The sequence below is a fragment of the Cavia porcellus genome, unplaced genomic scaffold (assembly GCF_034190915.1).
Source record: "Cavia porcellus strain 051 isolate PalLab524CR breed Dunkin Hartley unplaced genomic scaffold, mCavPor4.1 scaffold_9, whole genome shotgun sequence".
Classification (NCBI taxonomy): Eukaryota; Metazoa; Chordata; class Mammalia; order Rodentia; family Caviidae; genus Cavia; species Cavia porcellus.
In genome coordinates, this window is record NW_026947492.1 from 32,297,518 (window position 1) to 32,321,238 (window position 23,721).

A 23,721-nucleotide genomic window follows, 5' to 3' on the forward strand; every position below is an offset into this window, starting at 1 on the left:
GAGTTACACCGATGCGTGAGGCACAGTCTCTTGCCCCAGGAGCTTGATATTCCCCCGTAATTTTTTTTAACTTTTGTATTAAACCTAAAAGAAATTACAAAACACCTTTTAATATTTCAGTGTTTATCTCATGTATTTTGCCAAAATTAGGAGAGAAATCCTAATTTTGAAATTAGCAAATGACACAGTGTATCATTTTTAAATTAAAGACATGGTTCTTCCATAGCATGTTCCATATAAATTAATGTGCTAATTGATAACTCTGTCCCAGGGACACTCTCATGACTAGTTAGAAATTTTCCTATAAAACACATTTGGCCAACTTGTTAAAATTATCCATTTATACTGTTACTATAGATAATAAGACACTAGAGAATCATTTTTAGGTCTAAAAAGTATCTATCTGTCTAACTGAAGTTTTGAGGTTCAGGTTCCACGCTCTGCATCTTGCCTGTTAGCCGTAGTCAAACCACTGGAAATTCTGTACCCTTGGAAGAAGACTGCTTAAGTTTGCACCATTTTGGACCTCAAAATCTTAATGCTATATTACCTGGCCCTCTGAAGTGTTAGACTAAGAAATAAAGAACCCATAAAGATGATGCAATGTGTCTAATGCTGCTATTTGCAGCCAAGAAAAGTTATCAGGACTAGAACACAGTAGAACAGAATTCAAGGGTCAGCTCTTGCATGTATATACTAGCCTTCCATTCTTTTGACTTGCAACAAATCATTTTAACTTTTTTGGGTTTTGTTACCCTTTAAAGGAACAAAAAAATTACTTTTAAAAATGGAATGAAAAAATGGCATACACTTGCCACTTTGTCAAAATATTTTTATGATACATTTACAAATAGATGTGTATAAACTATAGTTTGCCCTACACAAAACAGTTGTTTAGCAGCAAAAGTGGGACTGTGTGGTTTATATGTCTTTCAGCTACTTTCTGAGCATGGTGGTGTGACATATTCTTGAATCATCCTGGGGGTCAGCTTTCCTGTTGTTGGAAGAGGTTTAATTAGGCTCACATTTTGAGAGGATTTGGTCTGTGGTTAGCAGGCTCCAAGGCAAAAACATCATAGACAAAGGGTGTGGGGAGGCAAAGCTGCTTAGTTTATGGCATCTGGAAAGCAGAGCAAGCGGAGAGCGCCCAAGAGGAAAGAGCGAAAGACCAGCTACACATGGCAAAGCACACACCTTTATGACCTATCCAGACATAGCTGGCTGTGTGCTCCACAAACCCTTCCAATGAATTCCAAAATCAATCAAGTTGACACTCCACCCTCACCAATGCAATCATGAAGCAGTCATTTTACAAATGAAGTTTGGTAATAATTCCTTTATACGCTGGGAATTTCCTGATTCCATGACTTTTCTTGAGTTTTGGCTTCTAACTGAAGAATGTAAGATTTGCAACTTTGCATTACTCGCTCCTGGATGTCTTACAGGGACAATGAGGTAAATGTGTATGTTTGGAGGCACTGAATTTGTGGGAACTGCAAACTGTATCATTGTTCCCATGGAATCATTGGGCAAATATTTTAATTCTTATTTAAAAACCTCAGTATTTCCCTTACGTTTTTTGTTGTAGATAATACTACCTTCTAGCAGAAGAAACAAAATATAGTGTTAACTTTATTCATAGTTTTATTTCTCCTTAAGCATTATTCCATGTGATGACAGATGACTAAATAAATCATAGACATATGACCTTCCCATGAATGAGAAAAACTAAGAGACACAGTGAGCCCCAGCACTTAGTGTCAAGGACAAAGATAGGTAGTCATTATTGTAGGCCATTGTGTACCAGAAACTGTAGAGGAAGAACCAAGGTCAAACACAGTCCAGGTGAGTCTCAGGCAGGTCACTCACTGGTCAAGGAGCCAAGATGGAAAACCGGATGTGAAGCGCAGGAGAGCAGACAGGGTGAAGGTTCAGTATGCTCAAACGTTCAGTATGGTGCATCACAGTTGCCTGTGGAGTTTACTAATATGTGTAATGCCAGACCCCGCCCCTGGAGCTTCTAGTTCAGTAGGTCTAGATTAGTATCTGAGAATCTGTGTTTGTCACAAGCTCCTGGATGATGCCGATGATGCTCATCTATGGACCAGGACTTTGAGAAACAGTGAATTCCAGAGACAGTCACTAGTGCCTGCAGTGATATTTTATTAAATTCTGGAATATGCACTTGGGCATACTGAGTTTTTTAAAGATTGGGGACAGAGAAGACAAATACAACATTTTGACTTTTTTCTTTTTAACTGACTTTTAAAGAAGTCAAACACTAGTTTACAGCCTATTAAAATATAAATCTTTATATTAAAAGCAAGATAAGACTATATTCTCTCCCTATAAATATGCACAGAAGTTACTCTGCAATGATGGAAAGGTGATTTATTTCTTGCTTTGCAGCTGCCCAGTTAGTATAGTGCTCTGGTTAAGCATGTGTGCTCTGAAAGTTGACTGCTTCAATTCAGATCTGATTTCACCACTGGCTTTCACCTTCAGGCTGTGAATTTCTTAGTCTCATGACTCCTTTTGTAAAGTGAGACTTTTATAATTCTGTAGGTTTGTTTTGGAGATTAAATAAAGTAGGGAGTTTAAACCTCTGGTTGAAATGCTTGGTACATAATAATTGCACCATAATTGTTAGCCATTATTAGCGCATCAAAGTAAATGCCTTTGTTCAGGAATGTGACTTTGTATATAATACTTAGGTAGTTATCTCAGGTTAACCTGATAGGTTGTCCTCTGTATCTATAATTCATTATAACTCTTTGGCTAAGAATAGCTCTGAGTTAGCATGAAGTTATAAATTATATGTAAACAACTGCGCTTTAGAAGTTAAAGTGCATTGTAGATAGGCAGGCCTCCCAATGGCCTGTGGCAAGTGCAGACTGAGCAGGAATACCTCCGTGGCACAGTGGTGAAGAGCATCAGCTATGGGAATAGGCTGCCTATTCCAACTGTGCCCTTATATAGCTCTGTGACCTTCATCAAGGTGCACGATCTCTGTTCCCCAGAATCTTCATATTGCTAACGGTGACAATAATAATAACACTCATTTCAGACAAATACATGACTATGCACATGCATACACACAAGCACAGAATGATTAAACAAACGAAGTATTTAGGACACGGGCCTGGCACAAAAATAAACACCTCTATAGTTTGCTGCTTTTGGTATTTACTTTGGAGATAGGTATATTTTGTCAGAAGTTTGTTTTTAAGGAAAACTAGCCTGAAAAATTGTTATTTCCACTTGCTCTAATTCAATATTGGACAGCATAGGTCTGTAATAAATTTACATAACTGGAAACAAGCATTATTGTCTTAAACTTTATAAGAAGGCAAATGCCTCTCTCCATTCTTTCCAGTCTTCTTAAAAATTTAACTGGCATTTCCAGTGTAACCAGATAACCTAACCTTTAATGATATGCTAAAACAAGGAGCTTCCCACCACAAAGTTTATCAAGATGTGATCTGAAAGAATGTGATTTTACTATTGCCAAGTTCCTCAGTCTTTTCCCCATCTGTTGTCCCTCTAGTCTTGCTTCTGAGTTTGACATGATTGACCTTTCTCTCAATATTCTTTAAATAGTCCTTTTTCTGGGCAATCTTAGATCTGACTTCTTTCCCAGCCTTTAGCAGTGTTCCTGATTTCTCCTGTCTCTCCTTTTGTCGTCTACTGTGCTTCCTGGCCACCCACCACCTCCACACCTACCCCTGTCTTTTCACGATGCTCTGAGGACTCAGTTGTTTCCTAAGCTTCCTTTCCCCTCTCTAAGCCCCAGGCCTCATATATGTTCCCTCAGATTCCCAAAGTCTTTTAGCATTTTCCCTTGAACTCTTCCATACCACATCAAAACTCCCCCTTGAAGTACCCTTGGGTATCAGAAATACCACACAGGTGCAATCTCTGAGCTTAATATTCTCCTCTCTCTGACCTGTTCCTTTACATTCCTTGCCACTTCACTGCCAATTGTCCTGCTTGGTCACAACCTTATTACCCTAGCAACTACCTCTATGGAGATAGGAAGCACTGAACCCTCTGACAGCCTTCTCCCTGTAGTTCATCTTGAGCAGCACCTACAGGTTAATCTCCCTTTCAACAGGGTGCTTGTCCAATCCAGAACTTGCCTGTTCCCCTTATGCCAAGTGCAGACACATCTGCCTGACTGCCTACCATTTCCATAGTTTGCCTTTAAACCCTGTAATGCCCACTGTCTCCCTTGGGGCCAGATGGGCTCTGCTTTGCACAAGCCTCTGCCCAGGATCCGATGAACACACCTTATCTCACCACCTTATCTCACGCTCTCTTCTCCTCCCCTTCTCTGTGTGAGGCTTATACTTCTGCAGTAGGCATCAGCTTTGTTTTCCAGGTGAAAAAAATTGGAACAATTCTTTAAATATTCTTAAATTATATAAGCATGTAGTATTGCATCTGAAATAGGAAACACACACACACACGCACACAATATTGTCACTGACAGAGACTAAAGAAAAAATGTGCCCCTAATCCCTTTATTCTACAATGAGAACTAAACAGCTGAAATGGATATATTAAAATTTAATGGCTATATATTTATATTTATGAATCATTTTATTCATATCAAATGATATCTAGTTACCATTGACATTTTAGAAAGCTTAAATGTCCAACAGCAAAACAAAATTAAAAGAGAGAGGCTTTTGTGTTTCACTTGCCAGTTAATTTCCACCATCCATGTCTTGTTTTAGAAGCTTCAAAAGTCAGTATCAAAATGGATAACTTACAGGGCATTCCACCAACCAGTTTAGGCTCCCTGACCAGGTTGACTGAATTACAGGCCTCAAAGTAAACTCTCTGCAGGAGAACACAAACAGACTTCAGCTCACAGTCTGTTTGTTCTGGGCCCTAAAAAGCCGAAATCCAAAATGCAAAGAATTGTATTTTGGGATCCACTGTGAAATACAATTCTAATTCCAACTTTCAGAGTTTGATCACTGTTCATGGGTTAAGAGCACAGGTCCCACAAGGCTGTGCATGCTTCAGACACCAGCTGCAATTTTAGCGGACCCCAGCTAGCTAGCTAGAGTCCTGAACAATAGTATAAAATTAAGGTTCCCAACAGCCCTTTAGGGTTGATAATTTGCTAGAACAACTCACAGGCATAAGGAAAGCATTTTTATTTTCATTAAAGTTCTACCAAAAACACACAAGGACCAGTGAAATAAAGAAATACACAGGATGAGATCCAAGAAGGTTCCATGTGTCTATGTCCTCAGAATCTATGCCCTCAGGACACATCACCCTCAGGGAGTGTCAGTGCTGAAGATATCACAAACTCAAACCTTGTTCAGGCCTGGATGTCCAGAGATGTTTTTTATTTTGTTTTGTTTTGCATTTTTTTTTTTAAATTTGAGTTTCATTCATTTCAGACATGATAAATTATATAATCAACAGTAACATTGGAACATCTACTCCTGCTTGCTTTCTTGAAGTCTGGCAGGTCAGGCTGAATTCCCAAAGTAGAAACATTTTAACTACATGTTAAGTCTTTGTGCTACAATTAGCTCCCATTTTGAAGCTATGCTTTACTCGCATGGATGCAGTTGTGATATAGATACTCCAAAGAATAATATAGATTGTTTGTTTAAATGGAAGGTTACTGTTTGGTCTTATGTTTGTAAATCAAATTAAGAACTGCTTTAAAATGTGATATATTATAAATTGTTCTATTTTTGCTGTCCTATAATTGGAACAACATACTAATTTCTACAAGTTGTGACTACTAACAGAGAGCAATCACCTCACAGACTTATACCGGAGAGATGAAACCATCCAGGTGACAGGAAATGGCCACCTGCAGAGTCCTCGATTTCCGAACAACTACCCCAGGAACCTGCTCCTGACGTGGCGGCTCCATTCCCAGGAAAAAACAAGGATACAGCTATTGTTTGACCATCAGTTTGGATTAGAAGAAGCAGAGAATGATATCTGTAGGTAAGCATGGAAAAATAATCCCTTGGAGGTTAATGTTCTAAAGTAGGGAAAAGGGAAAGAAAAAAAAAAAGATGCCTTAGCAACTTCACATTAATCAGTCCTTTTGAGCCCACTAGACCTACACAAGTGTCCTTTCATTTTCAAAAACCCTGTGTCAGTCCTAGCAGACAAAATAACACGGCCTGCTTCTGCAGAAGGCCCGATAATGTAGCATGGATCACAGAAACAAATTTCAGCAACAGTCAAGACTGCACGTCTCCAAAGAGGGTGGAATCTGGGTGCCCTGACTTTTCAAGGCACAGGCAAGGGCTTTTCGAACAGCCCTTGTGTCTGGGCAGACACATCCAACATCCAGGTCACTTAGAGCTGCAGTTTGTGGTCCTAGTCCAAGCCTGCCATGAGCATAGAAGGCACACAACCCTGTTGAGCTCTGGCATCGCACCCAGGCTGCAGCCACCAGGACATTTCTGGCATTCAGAGATGGTGGCTGAGGACCTCTTCAGACTTTTACTCTAAATTTATAGTTGTGAGGGCGCAGATATGCATGGGAAGAAAGAGAGGCAAGCCCCTGATCTGTATGCTTCTCAGTTGTCTGCTTCCAATGTCTCTGCACCAGGAGTAGAAGATGAAAGCTGTGCTTGATAATCTCTCTTCTTAGCATATTTATCAGAGAAAGTCCAGGCAGTTGTTCGGTGAATTGTCTCCTCACAGCATTTTACTTGCTTAATTATCATGTGTAAGACCTGGGAGGATTTTTTTTTTCCCTTTATATACTTTATTGCATGTACTTGTTCTGCATTGCCAATGAACTACTGAACTGCTAAATCCTTTCTGCAGGTTTATTTCCCTTTGCATAATAAAAAGAGGTGCCTCAAATTCCTTTGTCCTTTGTTGCATGGTTATTATACTGACAGCTTTTATTATGTTGCTATTTTTTCTAAGAATAAGAACAGTGTCTATTACTTTCTAAGACTACAGAGGGTAATGTATGCCAGAAAGCAGAGACAAATACATGCATGGAGAGCCAGTTAATATTTGTAAAGAGAATAAACTAAAGCTGATCTTGTGTCTTTTCAACCTTGCAAGGAATAACTAACTTGCTGTGCTGGCAAAAAATAAAAATAAATCATTAAAAAATTATTAAAATATCATTAAAGATGATGACATGAAAGGTGCCATTATCTGTATTTACCCACAGAACACTTTTAGCATCTAATATGTGGGCCTTTTCTTTCTCTTACATCATATAAGTCACTATTACCAGTGTCCTATAAGTCAGTTCATTTCTAACATTACGAACTACTTCAGGTAAGTATGTGATCCCACAGGATATAAGTTCAATACCACAATATGTCTATCTTTAATATAAGTACATAGTCACAAGCCCACCATATTTCTGACCCACTCATTTTAAATAAGGGGGGTCCACATGCCCTCCTTGGCTTAACAAAGCTCAAGGAAGTGTTTTGCTGATTCTTACCAGTTTATTATAGAAGATATAACTCAGGAATAGTCAAGTGAGAGAGGTAAATAAAGTAAGGTATCTTAGTTACTTTTCCTTGTTGCTGAGACACAATACCTGATACTGAAAATTAAAGAGGAAGTTTATTTAGCTTATAGTTTGTAAATGTTTCAGTCCATAATGGACTGGCTCCAAGCCAGGGAGGCATGGCAGAGGGGCATTACAGAGGAGAAACAGTTCATGGCAAGCAGACGACAGCAAAACTAAGCAAATAAGGTAAAAGACAAACCTCTTTTTGTCCCTTTATTGTATTCAGGCTACCAGGGTTAGGGCAGTGTCAAATCAATTGATAGACTGATTCAACCAACTCTGAAAAAGTGCCATCTATGACTACATGAGGCTTTGGGGGGACATCTAGACACAAGCCGGAACACAAAACATATGAGAAGCACACTTTATGTGTTTCATTGCCTTAGTTACTTTTCTCTCATTGCTGGGACAAAATAGTTGACACAGAAAATTAAAGAAGGAAAGGTTTATGTAGCTCACAGTCTATAGAGGCTGCAGTCCATAATCAACTGGCTCTAAACAAGGAGGCATGCCACAGAGACAGCACTTCAGTGCAGCAGAAGGCAGCAAAAACAGCAAGAGCAGAAGAGAAAGAAGTCTCATTTCCTCCCTTATATCGTAATCTGCGCTCCCACATGGGAATAGCACTCCCACCATCTCTCTGCCCTCCTGGCGCACAGGATGAGCATGTTTAGAAAGTAAGGACACTGGCTCCCTACTGAGGTGCTTAGTTAAACTTCTAAACCTCTCACATTGACACAAATTATCAACCATAACAATCCACCACTTGTAAACTTGGCAAATACACATTTTTAAACAAGTTTCCAAATATAAAGACATTCTTATCATTTCACAACTTGACTATCATAACACAGGTTTACAAATTTTCAAGAACCATTTTTAAGTCTATCAACATTATACTACAATAGAGCCATGACATTTTGTCCTTGGCCCCCAAAGACTCATGCACATCCATCTGTGCAAAAGACACTTGGTATATCTGCAAGAGTTGCCAAAGTCCTAACAGTTTCTGCATTGCTGAAAAGTTCAAGTCCCAGGACTCCTCTATTTATGGCAAAGTGCTACCTGTGAGCCCCTCTATAAATTAAAACAAAGTTAAACACATACAGCATGCAGTGGCACCAGATAAACATTCTTATCCCAAAAGTTACAAATGGGAATACAAAGGAATGGGACCAAGCAGGTCCAAATACAAAAGGGCAAACATTAAGCCTTGTAGTTCAACATACAGCATCTGAGGCAATCTGTGGCAAATCATGATTCCAAGGGCTTAAGTGACTCCACCCCAATTGCACTTTTTGTCATAATGGCTCCCACAGCTTCTTAGACCCACTTTGCTCTATCTCCTTGCAGCTTTCCTCAGATGATCCACATTCCTGACTTTTGCAAATTTCTGGGGTCTCCACTACACCTTTGGCTTCACAATCACAGCTTTACACACTCCCTTGCAGGGGCACACTGCCTGACCTCCCAAGTCTTTTGAAAATGAGGTAAAAACCTTTTAAACACCATAACTCTTGCATTCTGCATGTGCCTAAAACCAGCACCATATGGATGATGCCAACATCTACTGCCAGCAGGTGCAGTCGACAGACTTTTCTCTCTCTTGGCTATAATGGAAAGGGTCTGTATCACTGAACACTCTGAATGCAATTCTGAGGAACACATTTTCTATGTTGTTGCCATTCTGGAACATGATGCTTTTTCCTCAAAGCAAAGTCTTTCACTTTTGCAGTTTTGAGCCTGGAAAGGGCATTGACTTGCTGTTTCTTGTGAGGCCCTAAGGCCATGTTTTATGTTCTCCTATTCTTTCTCAGCAATGGAGATCTCAGCTCTGTCTTTATAGTCCACAGTTCTGCTGGAGCCAAACTCACAGCATTTTAAATCATCCTACTGGGTTCTTTGCTCTTGATTTGCAATATAAATCTGACTAAAAGCACTCAACAATAGCCATGTCACAGTTTCAACATTCAGATTAATATTTCTTCTTCCATATTAATTAGTCCACCACTCTTAATCTTAGTGTCACACAAAGTCTCTGGATATGAACAAAATATAGATAAACTTTTTGCCAAGCTATAACATACATCATCTGGAGTTCAGCCCCCAAAGCAGTCCTTCCCAATAGAATCCTCCAGAACCTGGTATTTACTGGCAGGATTTCTATCAGCCTTTTGATCTTCTGAGCAAAATGTCTCATACAGAAGCACTGGTGGCCCAGTGCTTCTCTTTCAGGTCACAACTCTGAGTTTCCAAACTCTTCCAACCCACAAGACTTTCTCAAATGCTCTTGAATCATATGGTCAGATACAGTCACAGCAATGACCCCATTTCTCATTCTGTCTTGCTTACTTTTCTCTTGTTGCTACAACAAAATGCCCAACACCCAAAATTAAGAAAGAAAGGTTTATTCAACTCACAGTTTGTCACGGTTTCAGCCCATAATCAGCTGGCTCCAAAGCAGTGGGGAAGGCAGAGAGGAAACATTTCAAAGTGGCAGAAGGCAGGAAAACCAGCAAAAGCAAAAGGATGAACAAGCTTCTTTCCTCTGTTATATTGTAAGCAGGCTACAACACCAAGCACAAGTGTGGCACTCACATCATCTCTCTGTCCTCCTTTTGCACAGGATGAGGATGTTTACAAAGTAAGGAGCCAGTCTTCCTGCTGAGTTGCTTAGTTAAACTTCTAAACTTCTCATGTCGACACAATGTACCAACCACAACAATCATCCTCTAAGAGATTTCACCAGCACAGAAGTAATCTGAATCCCACATGTAGAATATTTGTGGAGGTCATTAGGAAGGCATGTATGATTAAATCGTTGACCACGGGTGATTGGGCACAATAATTACACTCTGTCTTCTCTGCAAAGGTCTAAGGCTGTAGCTAAAAATTCCAAACATCTAATTCTGCCTTATCTTTCCTGGTGGCTGCCTCACTCTGAAGCTACCTAGGATCCCACCAAGATTCTGCATCTTTACAATAACTCAGGTTTGATTGAAAGTGGTTTATTATGAAAATAAATATCTGCTCTTTACCTTGAATGACTCCAGAGTTTCAAGAGTCTTAAAGCAGATATTTAGGTATAAAGAATATATTTATAGTATATAACATATATAATATATGTTACTATATCACAATCATAAAAGAGAAGCCATTAATCAGCTAAGGTTTTAATCCCAACAGTGAGCCCTTTCAACATCTTGGCCTTGGAAATGGGAAACTGTTAGGACGGTGTGTTTTCTAGATCTTTCATTAAATCTAGTTGTTCCTCAAAATGTATGAAATGAGGTGGAAGAGGGGACTAAAAGGAAGAAAGGAAAGAATCAGGGGCTTGCTTCAGATCCTCCCCAATAAATAATAAATAAATGGAATCCTTGACTTCTGACTCAGAGTTATAATTGAACTGATACATGTTTTTCAAAAGAAAACTGACCTATTGTGTTACTGACAAAATTTTAGTTGTGTTCAAAATTTAAATTATGTGATGCTTTGTGCAGTAAATATGATTTACACATATTTTGCATAAAATGAACTTCAATTGTTTTCCTACCATCTGTTCCTTGATGTTTACACTGTAATATTTTACTACTTGAATAATGATTATTTGTTAATATTTTTTACTTTCCAAGGACCATATGAATGTTAAGTAATTGATTTACACAGCACCCAAGAGATATTCAGGTGGTAAAATTCTATAAGCCTTCTTGTTTTCCTCATAAGGAAACTGAGGCACAAGTTAGAAAAGTTCATAAATCATGGTCAAAGAAATTTAGTCACAATATCATTATTTTTCACCCACTCCTTAGATTACCTTTTCCAAACTAATAAGAACTCTGAGGTACTTGAAAAAACTAGTAAAATCATATTTTTTCTTTATATTCAGCCTTCGTGTTTCTTAGGCTGTTTTTTCTGGTACTTGTAACAGAAAAAAAAAAAAGTAAGATGAACCTGAGACTTCTGCCACCGCCCACCCTGAATGACCATTCTTTGCTGATGACTTAAATATCTAAAGTCATTTGGGAAAAGGCAGACATAAGGAGTATAACTCTGATAACCAGAGCTGAAAGATAGTTCAATTAAGTAAGCTGTTCTAAGGTTATAGGGTTCTAAACGTAGAATAAATGATCACTAGAAGATGTGAACTATGGCATTGGTGATGTCCTGCTATGTGGTGGGATGATAGGACAGTGTGGAGAAACCTGATGATCAAAGGTTCCCGAAGAATAACTAACCAGCCCTTTGTGTTTTCCTCAATCCTGGGATTTTATTTTTCTGACCAGTACTCCAGGTGAGTCTGTGGTGTGGAGTATCTTGTGGTCTGGCATACTCTACTTTAACTAGCTGAGATTTTTCCAGTATTAACACAATCGCTCCCCAAGATTATATGTATTCTCTTACAGCAAATGTTATCTATTACTATGAGAGCCTCCAAAAAATGTTTCCACAAATAGTAAAACAGTCATGTACATTCCACGTACTTCATGTACTGAGAATTCTGAGTTTATAGGCTATGTAGATATCCATCCTGCCATCAAGAAAGTGCAAATGTGAAAAATTAAATGAACGTTTGTTTTTTAAAACTTTGTAAATATTTGAGCATATAACTTAGCTATATCTAATGTATTCCAAGACTTTGCACTAGTTACTTGTTTTTATTTGGGAGCAGGTTGTTTGTCTCCATTTTGTTTTGGAGACAGAGTCTCAACATGCAGGCCAGGCTATCCTTGAACTCACTATGTAGCTCATGCTGGTCTCAAACTTGTGGTGATGCTCCAACTGTAGCCTTCCAAATGTTGGGTTTACAGTTATGCACCACTATGCCTGGTTAGTTTTTTCAAGGTTTTCTAATTTGGTTTCTCAGGAAGTAGCCCATTTTGATTACTAATGATTGATCGAGGAAAAGTCATAATTAGATATATATTTTTGCCTTGGAATAGATTATCATAATTTGAGGGAAAGCCTAATACTCAAATTAGCTTTCATTCCCATTAGTAAGCTTTTAAAAATCATGTTAGTTTTAAAGTTTTAGTAAAATTACAAATTTTACAATATATTTTCATTAAAATAATTATGTCAAATTGATTCCAGGTATGATTTTGTGGAAGTTGAAGATATATCTGAAACAAGCACCATTATTAGAGGACGATGGTGTGGACACAAAGAAGTTCCTCCCAGGATAATGTCAAGAACCAACAAAATTAAAATAACCTTCAAGTCTGATGACTACTTTGTGGCTAAACCTGGTTTCAAGATATACTATTCTTTGCTGGTAAGTCAATAAACTACTCTGTGTTTAAAAACAGACACTAGTTTCATGAATCAAAGAGATTTTTTAAAAAATTAAATATAGTAGAGTGGGGATGAATGTAGTTTATTAATCATTCATATCGTTGCAATATTATGGCCAAAATGCTAAAGCCTTCAATCGTAAGGAATGCCACTTGGATCTATTAAGTCAACATTTGGGACATGCATTTTGAAAGAGATTATAGTAAATTGAACAAAAGAAAAAATTTATAGTGAAGCAGATAAGAGATAACTTTGGATTCAATCAAAACAAGGCAAATATGTAGCAAAACAGAAGGTATGTGAATGTTGAAAAGATTTTAAGAAATGTTATTTTTTTGTTTGAAAAATTGCCCATGAATCTCATTACAGAGTCAAACATCTTGATGATTTCAATTTAAACAATTACCCAGATTTGGGCAGAGTCTGTTATTATCACAGAGCCTAGAAGTTGGCAGGCACCATTCAGATCATTAGATTCACTCAGAACCCAAGAGTATGAATCCTGTTTGTGTCACCCATGCTTATTTGTAGTTTCACTTATACTTAAACAGCTCAGTAATCATTTCCAGCTTTAAATAGTTCTGTTATAAAATGTTCAAACTCATTGTGAACCAACATCTACAATGCAGTTAATTTGAGTTGTTGGGTCATACACAATTAGGTATCTTTTTCACTCATTCATTCATTTAGCTTTAAGTATGGATGTCAGAGTTGAACACAGTGGCAACAATTAATTTGGGCTTTAAGAATTACATTTAGAAACAGAAAAAATATCTTTGCTTCATTTTTAATCTAACGGGGTTTATTCATTATGATGAACCATTAAGTACTAAGTGAATTCTATATTGTAACATTGTAAATGGAAAAAATAGCATGTAGTGACACTGGTTTCAGATACAATTTGAAGATAATCCATCAAGTATGATTTACATTATTATGCATTTATGCAATGGTATTCAGCATTAAAATAACAGTATGAGCATGTGATTTCTACATTGCTTTCTCTTTTAATGTTGTTTAATGATGCATCTGTTTTCAGTTGGTCATAGACAGAGCAGACTTGGAATTTTAGAATGGTGGTAGATATGGTCAGTGAAAGTTCTTTTTACCTTAAAATATTAAGCTGCATTAGTACTAATGTGTATGTGATCTGTGATGTTTTGGTTATAAGTTGAGTGGTTCGTAAATTAATTAGAAACACCCTGACTCTAACAACTTCTTAAAGACAACACAACTTTTATGGAAGGTGATACACATATGGGCTTGGGAAAAAGGAATGCTCTCATTTGAGCTGTTTGGGGTCATGGTGTAGACTCATGACTCATCTTCTGGACAGCCTCTGTAGTCTGGATATAAAATAGCATCACTCCCTTCACTCATTTACCCCCGCCAGTATGTACAATTAAGCTTTAAAGAAATGGTGGTAGTTGTAACTTGTTTGTGTGTTTTCTATTGGCCCCTTAATCCTGTTTCCAGGCATATTTCCTATGCATATTTCCATGCATATTCCCTGAGGTATATGCATCTTTTCCCACCTAGTAGTCTTCTGGCACTATGTAAGGTCAATTAGAGCCAAAGTGGTTTCATGGCTGAATTTCAAGAGGTAAAATAAGCTTCAGCTTCATAAATGTAGAGACCGTTCATGTGGCTCTTTGACAAAACTCTGTTGCTTGATTGTTGCTGACGGGGTAATCATCACATGTGTCTTGATCACTCTGTCGGGAAATGCATTGCCCTTATAAATCTATTTTACCTGGAGAGGATTTAAAGCAGTGTTTATAAACTCAGTAATCCAGGTTCAGAACTAAAAGTGAGCTAGATATAAATTAATAGGGAAACCATGGAATTAAAAATGACAAGCCCAAGCAGCAAGCAGGGGCAGGAATCCAGTCCCGGGCCCTGACCACATGCAGGTTGAATTTTAGCTCATGGGGAAAACTTGGAACTTTGCTCCCAGGTGGTAAGACCACATCCTTCATCTGAAATCACCAGAGGATACATGAGTTCTTGCAGGTCTTACTGGCCCACACCCAGTGAGATCCAAGTGGCAGGCAGTTGTCTGCAGTCTGTCCTGGAACCCAACAGTGGGCCAGGTGATTCCCAGTGCACCAAGGAAGTTTTAAAACATCGCTCAAAACCCGAAAATAGGCACGACTCCAGCCTTCAATGAGGAATGCCATGTCGCTCTGGGACCTTGGCCCTGGCCACCATGAGCTTCCTGCCCAACCCCCTCAGGCCCTGGTGAACACAGGCTGCCCTGGGACGTTGGCCCGCACAGCCACTCACTTCCTGCATGACTCCAGTCAGCACGGAGGAATACCACACTTCCCTGGGACCTTGACCTGCTCCCAGCGGATGCCCAGACCCAGGATATCTGCTGACCCCTCGGGGACTCTTTACCTCCTGGACCTAATACTGCTATTGATCTTCAGCTCCCACCCTTTCTCCCAAAACCTTGGAATACAGCGGATTAACTGTGCTAGCTTGAAGGGAGATTCAGTGACTGCCTCACCCAAGCAGAAGGTCTCAGCAGGCTCCAGTCAGTGTGGTGAGAATGCTCCTAAAATGGAGGTGTACAATGGGTAAACAGGGGCAGTAGTAAAGCTCCCTCCAACTAACAGTAAGACCTTAGTGAGTCTGGCAAGAGTGTGGGTGACCCCTTCCTGCACACAGAAAACATCAGGCAGGGTGAGGAGTGTGCCAATAAGGACTCCCCCAGCTTGGAGAAAATCAAAAGGGCTTATGAGGCACACAGGCACACAATAGGGACTCAGTAGGGCCTCAGCCAACACAAACACTATAGTCAGGGAGGCTGAATTTTGGTGACCTGGAATGACCTGAAGTTAAAGTAATAACAGGAACTAAAAGTTGATCTACATCAATACCACTAGGCTTGACAGCCCAAGAAGAATATAGGACTCACCCAAAACAACCTGCTGTGGGAAGTCAGGTGACTGACCCACCTCTTCACTGAAGGGCCCAGCAATTGAACAAATATCAACCTTACACTAGGACCCCAAGATATACACTACCAATAGTTGACACTAGGACTGAAGGACCAAATATTAACTCAAAAGGGGAAAATGGCAAAACAAAAAAGTAAAATGCAATCTCAAACATCTAGTCCACCAGGACAAGTACAGGAAACATTGCAATAGAGGACTTCAAAAGTAACAAACCAGAAATCTCTGAGAAGATAGTGAATGAAATAAAAAAACAACTCCATGAGGCTATAGAGGAAATCAAATTAGAAGCACTCTCCCTTGTAAAGATAGAAATAACAACCTTAGTAAAGGAGTTGCTGAGCACAGTTGAAGAAATAGAGAAAAAAGTACAGGAGCATGGGAAACTGATGGAAACCTTGAATGAACAATATAGAAAACATGCAGAATTCATAGAACAAATTCAGAGAAACATCCAAGAAACAAAAAATTCTATTCAGAGCTGGCAAAACTATTTAAATGAAGCTGAGGATAGGATTTCAGACCAGGAAGACAGGATCACAATTATGGAAGGATCATGAAAGGATAGAACTTTTAAAATTAATAAAGTAGCATGAAATGACAATCCAGCAGCTTTAAGATGATGCCAAGAGCAACAATATAAAATTAATAGGCATCAGTGAGGATGTAAGAATCACTGCAAATAACATACCTAAAATATTCATAGAAGTAATAGCAGAAGATTTCCCAAACATGGAGGAAAAGTCTGATATTCAGATAATTGAGGCATATAGAATGCCAAACAATCACAACCAACATTAATCTACACCCACACATATAATAACTAAGATCTCAGACATACAGCATAAAAACAGAATACTAAAAGCTGTTAGAGAAAAAACAACAACTCAACTATCAAGGAAAACCCATTAGAATCATAGCAGACTTTTCACCACAAACTTTAAAGTCAAGATGAGCTTGGGGTGAGGTATTTCAAGTCCTAAAAGAAAAGAACTTTCAACCCATACTGATGTACCCAGAAAACTTTCATTCAAATTTAATGGAGAAACAAGAGACTTCCATGACAAAGAACAACTGAAGAAATTCACATCCAAAAACCAACCCTAGGAAGAGTATTGAAAGACATACTAGATAGAGATAAAAAAAAAAAAAACACTCTCCAGAACAACAACAGAATGAAACTACCAAGTAGAACAAATAATTAAACAATGGGGAAAAGCAGAAAACAAACAACTGGAACATAGCATGACAAAGATGTGCCTGTACATATCAGTTATATCCATGAATGTAAATGGCCTCAATTCACCTATCAAAAGAAATAGGTTGACAGAGTGGATCAAGATACAAGATCCCATAATATGCTGTATACAAGAAACACATCTAACCCAAAGGAAACTCATAGATTAAAAGTCAAAGGATGGAAAATAGTATTCCATGCAACTCCTGTTGCATGGAAAAAGCAGGGGTAACTGTTCTACCTACACAGAACGTGAACTTCAAATCTAACATGATTAAAAGAGATAAAGAAGATCACTACATACTCATTAGTGAAAAAATTCAAGAGGAAGAACTAACAATATAAATATATATGCACCAAATGCAGGAGCACCCACCTATAAAAATAAATCCAAATGGACATGAAAAACCAAGTACACAAGAACACAATTGTAATAGGAGACATTAACACCCCATTGTAACAAAAATTTATATCAACTAGACAAAAAATCAGCAAAGAAATAATAGAACTGTGAATCATAACTGTGAGCAATTGGACTTGGTAGATGTTGACAGTGTTTCACCCAATCACATCACAATACACATTCTTCTCAGCTACACACAGGACATTCTCCAAAACAGACCATATATTATCACATAAAACATTCTTAAGTAAATGCAAAGGTATTGAATTTATCCCATGCATACTATTTGAACATACTGCACTGAAATTGGAAATGAATGGCAAAAGAAATTGCAAAACCTGAATAAATACATGGAAATTGAATAGCAACCTTTTGAACAACCAGTGGGCTACAGATAAAATTAAAAAAGAAATCAAGCAATACCTACAATTCAATGAAAATGTGGAAACAACATACTGCAATCTGTGGGATGCAATGAAAGTGGTCTTAAAAGGGAAATATATAGCAACAAGTTGTCATATCAAGAAAACAGAATGAGCACAAATAAATAACCTAATGCTTCATCTCAAGATTCTAGAAAAAAAAAGAGCAAGTTAAACCCAAAGATCATAGAAGAGAAGAAATTGTAAAGATTAGAGCAGAAATCAATGCAATTGAAACTAAAACACAATAACAAAAATTATGAATCAAAAAGCTGATTTTTTGAGAGAATAAACAAAAATGACAAACCTTTAGCTAACCTTAGAAAGAAAAAAGAAAAATGCATGCAATAAGGACTGAAAAAGGGGAAATTACTACAGATCCCATGGAAATTCAAAAGATCATAAACACCTACTTTGAAAATCTCTGCTCACATAGAGTGGAAAACACAGAGGAAATGGACAGATTTCTAGAAACATATAAACAACCAAAGCTCAACCAAGAAGCTATAGCAATTTTGAAAAACCCAATATCAGCTATTGAAATTGAAAACCTAATTAAAAACTGACCAACAACAAAAAAAAAAAGCCCAGGTCCTGATGTATTCATAGCTGAATTCTACAAGAAATTTAGAGATTTGATGTCAGTACTCCTTCAAATCTTCAAAGAAATTGAAAAGGAAGCAGTCCTCCCTAAATCATTCCTGGAGGCAAGTATCACTGTGATACCACAGACAGACAAAGACCCAACCAACAAGGAAACTATAAGCCAGTCTCACTAATGAACACTGATGCAAAGATTCCCAATAAATTACTGGCAAATAGAATGCAGCAAATCATCAAGAAAATTATACATCACGATGAAGTGGGATTCATCCCAGGAATGCAGGAATGGTTTAACCTATGTAAATCAATAAATGTAATACACAACATCAACAGAGCCAAAAACAAAAGCCACATGGTCTTCCCAATAGATGCAGAAAAAGCTTTTGATAAAGTCCAGTACATGTTCATGATAAAAAATCCTTCAGAAACTCAGAATACATGGTGTCTACCTCAATCTTATAAAGGCCGTCTATAACAAACCAATAGCCAACATTATACTAAATGGACAAAAACTGAAAGCTTTCACTTTAAAATCAGGAAGGAGACAAAGATGTCCACTATCACCACTCTTATTCAATGTAGTTCTGGAAACATTAGCCAGAGCAATCAGACAAGATAGAGAAATGAAAGGAATAAAGATAGGAAAGGAAAAAGTTAAAATATCACTATTTGCAGATGACATGATACTTTATATAGAAAACCCAAAAAACACCATTAAAAGATTACTAGAAGTAATAAACAATTTCAGCAGTGTAGCTGGATACAAAGTCAATGCTCAAAAATTAATAGCATTCCTGTGCACAAAGAACTCACTGAGAAAGAAATTATGGAAATATCACCCTTCACAATAGCACCTTAAAAAATGAAATACTTAGGAATCAACCTAAGTATGAATGTAAAAGACCTATATGCTGAAAATTATTGTACATTAATAGAGGAGACTGAAGAGGTTATTAGAAAATGGAAGGATATTACTTGCTCTTGGCTAGGAAGAACCAACATTGTGAAAACGGCTAAACTCGCAAAACTATTATACAGATTTAATGTAATCCCAATCAAAATACCATTATCATATTTCACAGATCTAGAGAAAACACTCCTAAAGTTCATTTGGAAACAGAAGAAACCTAGAATACCAAAGGCAATTTGGGCAACAAAGGCAAGACAGGATGCATCTCAATTCCTGACTTGAAACTATACTACAAAGCCACAGTGATAAAATCAGCATGGTACAGGCAAAGAAATAGACCTGAGGATCAATGGAACAGATTATAAGATGCAAGCACGACTACAAAGACACTCAGCCACTTGATATTTGATAAAGGGGCTAAACATGTTCACTGGAAGAAGGATAGCATCTTTAATAAATGGTGTTGGAAAAATTGGCTCTCCACATGCCGAAGACTGAAACTAGATCCATACCTATTACGATGCACCAGCTGAAGTCTAAATGGATCAAAGACCTAAATATTAAAACAGAAACACTAAATCTGCTGGAAAACAAGATAGGTAGAAATCTTGGAGACAAGGATAGACAGAAAATTGATGAACAAAACACAAACTGCACAGGAAACACTTCAAAGAATCAACAAGTAGGATCTCATATGATTGAAAAGTTTCTGCACTTCAAAAGAAATCACCAACAAAGTGAAAAGAGAGCCCACAGAATGGGAAAGAATTATAGCCAGAAAAACCTCAGACAAAGGACTTATATCCAGAACATATAAACAATTGAAAAACATCAAGCTCTCCAAATTCAAAGACTGCCTCCAAAAACAGGCATTGGAGTTGAACACACAGTCCTCAGATGAAAATATACAAATGTCAAATAAATACATAAAGAAATGTTCACCATCACCAATGGTCATTTGAGAAATGCAAATTAAAACAGCACTGAGATTTCATCTCACTCTAGAAGGAGTGTTGATAACAAATGTTGTCGAGGCTGTGGGAAAAAGGGACACTCCTCCACTGTTGGTAGGAGTACAGACATGTGAAAATCAGTATGGAGAATTCTCAGAAGACTAGGATTGGAAGTTCCATTCAACCCAGATACTTCCGTCCTGGGTATTTGCTCAGAAAACCTGAAACAGATAGATATGTACACCCATGTTCATAGCAGCACAATTTGTAACAGCTAAATCTTGGAATCAACCAAGATGCCTATCTACCGCAGCGTGGATGAAAAAGATATGGTATTTTTATACAGTTGAATATTACTCAGCTAGATCTTGATGATCTTGATCAAGATCTAGATCAAATGATCTAGATCAAGATGATCTTGAGGTCTTCATAGGCAAATGGAGACAACTTGAGACTATCCTCATTAGTGAAATAAACAAGAATCATATTTAGAAATATTACATTGTGTCTCTAGTATAGAAAATCATAAGAAATGTAGGAGTAATACGACCCAAAATGTGTAATTGCTATTGTAAAAAAGAGAGGGAAAGAAAGTGTTGTAGGGGCTGGGGATTTAGCTCAGTGGCATAAGCGCCTGCCTTGCAAGCAAGCAGTCGTGAGTTCGATCCCTGGTACTGATAGAAACGAAAAAGACAAAAAAAAGAAAAGAAAATGTCATAAAGGATATAACTGCATGTAAGTAAGGACTGATAAACATATTACTAAGTTTTTGTTGGGTAGTTTAACAGAACTGTTTAGTCTTGCTGTTTGAATGTCCACTTGGTATGCTTCACTTTTGTAACTTGAAACACTGTTTCTAAGAGGAAAATATGTAATTATCAACTAGTGATTTCTTACTGTTTTTTTTTAATTATGTGTTATTTCTACCCTCTTTCTGTTTTGTTTTGTTTTTCTTTTTTTTTTCTTTGAATAAAAAAGAAAGAAAAAAAACAAAAAATGACAAGCCCTCATCAAGTGTATTTTGTGATTTTTAGAAAAAAAAAACTCTCTAGAGCATGATGGTGAAGCTGTAGTATGCATGACAGAGAGCACAAAGGCTCTGTGTGTCAGCCAAGTCACCCTAGCCAAGGTTGACAAATTTATGACAGCAAGGTTCACATTAATTGTGCAAAAGTATGCTAACTACAAACTTTTACCTTTCAGTAAAAAGCTGCTTGAGTCATTGAAAGCTCTGCTATTGTGTTTTTCTTTTAAGATAAAAGATGTCAAAGTGTGACTTACTTTTTCTAAACTTAAACTTCAGTATTGAGGTTGAATTGCAGTGTTGGCTCTTTGTGATATATAAGTGGGTTTGGGATTGCAGTTTAGGTACTCAGTCTCTAAAAGGTTTGCCACCACTACTGTAAGAGTTGGACACAGTTGTCATACAACTCTTACATTAAGGAATGGTAATTACTAGAGAAATTTGAGTTTTAATTATAGTTTTTTAGGAGTCAAAAAATATCCTTGGAAAATGACAAGAGGCAGGTAGGAGAAATCAAGACCACCTCTTTCCTCCTCTCTCCTTTGTACTTTTGTGATTCTTGTGGAACATCTCTGCTCTCTCTACTTCTGTAGCTGTCCAGGTACATGGAGATTTCCCTCATACCATGTGAGAGGTGCCAGGATCATCAGAGCCCATTGCAGCAGAATCACATCTACATGATCCATGAGCAGGCACTTTTAGAAAACCCAAGTGTGTTCTTAGTCCATATTTCACTTCTGCCACCCATGGGACACCTATGAGTAATAGTAAGACAGCAAACAGGAAATGCTTCTTACCTTCCAACTTTGATGTGCTTGGAATTTCAATCTTCTGTTGTTTTTTTAACAGCACCCATCATTGTTCCCCGGAGCATAGGCTCATGAGGCAAAGGCTGAACTGTAAAGCATGCTCTGGATTGAAGGCAGCTGCCACTAAATTCTAGTGATGTGACACTGAATAAGTTTCTTACCCTTTTTTTGCATCTTTAAAACTGGAATGGAAGCAAGAAGTAAATAAAATTAAATTAAATATAAAAACTTAGTTCAGAACTTACTATATATATATATATATATATATATATATATAGTGTGTGTGTGTGTGTGTGTGTGTGTGTGTGTGTGTGTGTGTGTGTTTGTCTTCCAGAAAATAATAAACTTCTGGGAGCTAAGCTAAGTATCTGTTCCTGTGCCTATTCATACTACAGTGTCTTTGTTGAATAGACTCTTTCCTCAGAAAATCTGATTTATAAGAACTACCTAATTTTATTTTCTTGCTCTCTTGTTCAGCCTTCTTTTGTAATTTCATTACATTGAGGATAGTAGATAGCTTCAGACTAGATAGTAAGCAGAAGAGATAATGTTATCAAATAGTTGCTAGATAGATTACCTAAATAAATTAAGACATTCCACCACAAATTCAGTTTGCTGTGGAAAGAAAGAATGGCTGTTTGGTTAGAAATTCTTTGTGAAAACCACTGAGCATATTTTTGGAAAGCTGTCCAGTGACAGTGTACCCAGTTGAGAGTGTGCAGACAGTCGACAGATGTGAATTTCAGCTCTGCTGTTTGCTATTCCCTCATTTCTAAATAGGACAAAGATGTCCCTATATTAGGTAGTTGCAAGAATTAAATTGGATAGTTTTTGTATACCATGCTCCCGAAAACTCACTAAATACTCAAATATCTGCTCTTATTGTTCTCACTGTTGGTGATATTACTATTAATACATCAAGTGATAGGTAAGCTTGCTACTCCCATATTGACAGCCCAGCTATCAATGTGTGTATGTGTGTACATCCTTGCACACTGACAGTGATTCACTTAGTTTGTCCAAATGAAAGCTTGTTTTAATAAACATGAGGTGTATGTATGTGCATATGTGCACATGCTTAATATTAAAGTACTCTTTTTTTTTTTTTTTTTTGGTACCAGGGATTGAACTCACGACCTCAAGTTTGCCAAGCAGGCACTTATGCTGCTGAGCTAAATCCCCAGTGCTATATTAAAGTACTTTTATAAAACTGAAAAATAAATTCATATTAAAAGTATGCCACTTGCAAGCAGGCAGTCGTGAGTTCGATCCCTGGTACCAATAAAAACGAAAAAGACAAAAAAAAAAAAGTATGCCAAGTATGTTTCACTATAAATTATAGTTTGTTTCATACATTGAAATTTCTTAATACCCATTATTAATGCTTTCTAAGATAAGAAAAAAAAAAAAAAAAAAGCAAGTGCATCAGGCCAGTTGCTTAAGCATCCCTGCAGTGAATTGACTTCAAATGATACAGTTAAGATTTCCATTGAAATTAAAAATTCAAATGAAGCATCTTGTTGCATAAAACTATTTTAAATAGAAAGGAGAAAAATGGAAAAAAATGA

The 23,721-nt window shown here is 37.5% G+C and overlaps 1 protein-coding gene across 2 annotated transcripts in view; it reads left to right on the forward strand.

The window, feature by feature from the left end:
- Nucleotides 1-23,721, forward strand: part of Pdgfd (platelet derived growth factor D) — a 220,852-nt gene that overhangs the window by 140,357 nt on the left and 56,774 nt on the right. The window contains exons 2-3 of one of the 2 annotated variants that reach the window (XM_003472837.5): nucleotides 5,781-5,985; nucleotides 12,629-12,809. In XM_003472837.5, coding sequence (XP_003472885.2) covers nucleotides 5,781-5,985; nucleotides 12,629-12,809 — 386 coding nt within the window. The remainder of the gene's footprint in view (nucleotides 1-5,780; nucleotides 5,986-12,628; nucleotides 12,810-23,721) is intronic. The other variant, XM_003472838.5, reaches the window with a different exon arrangement.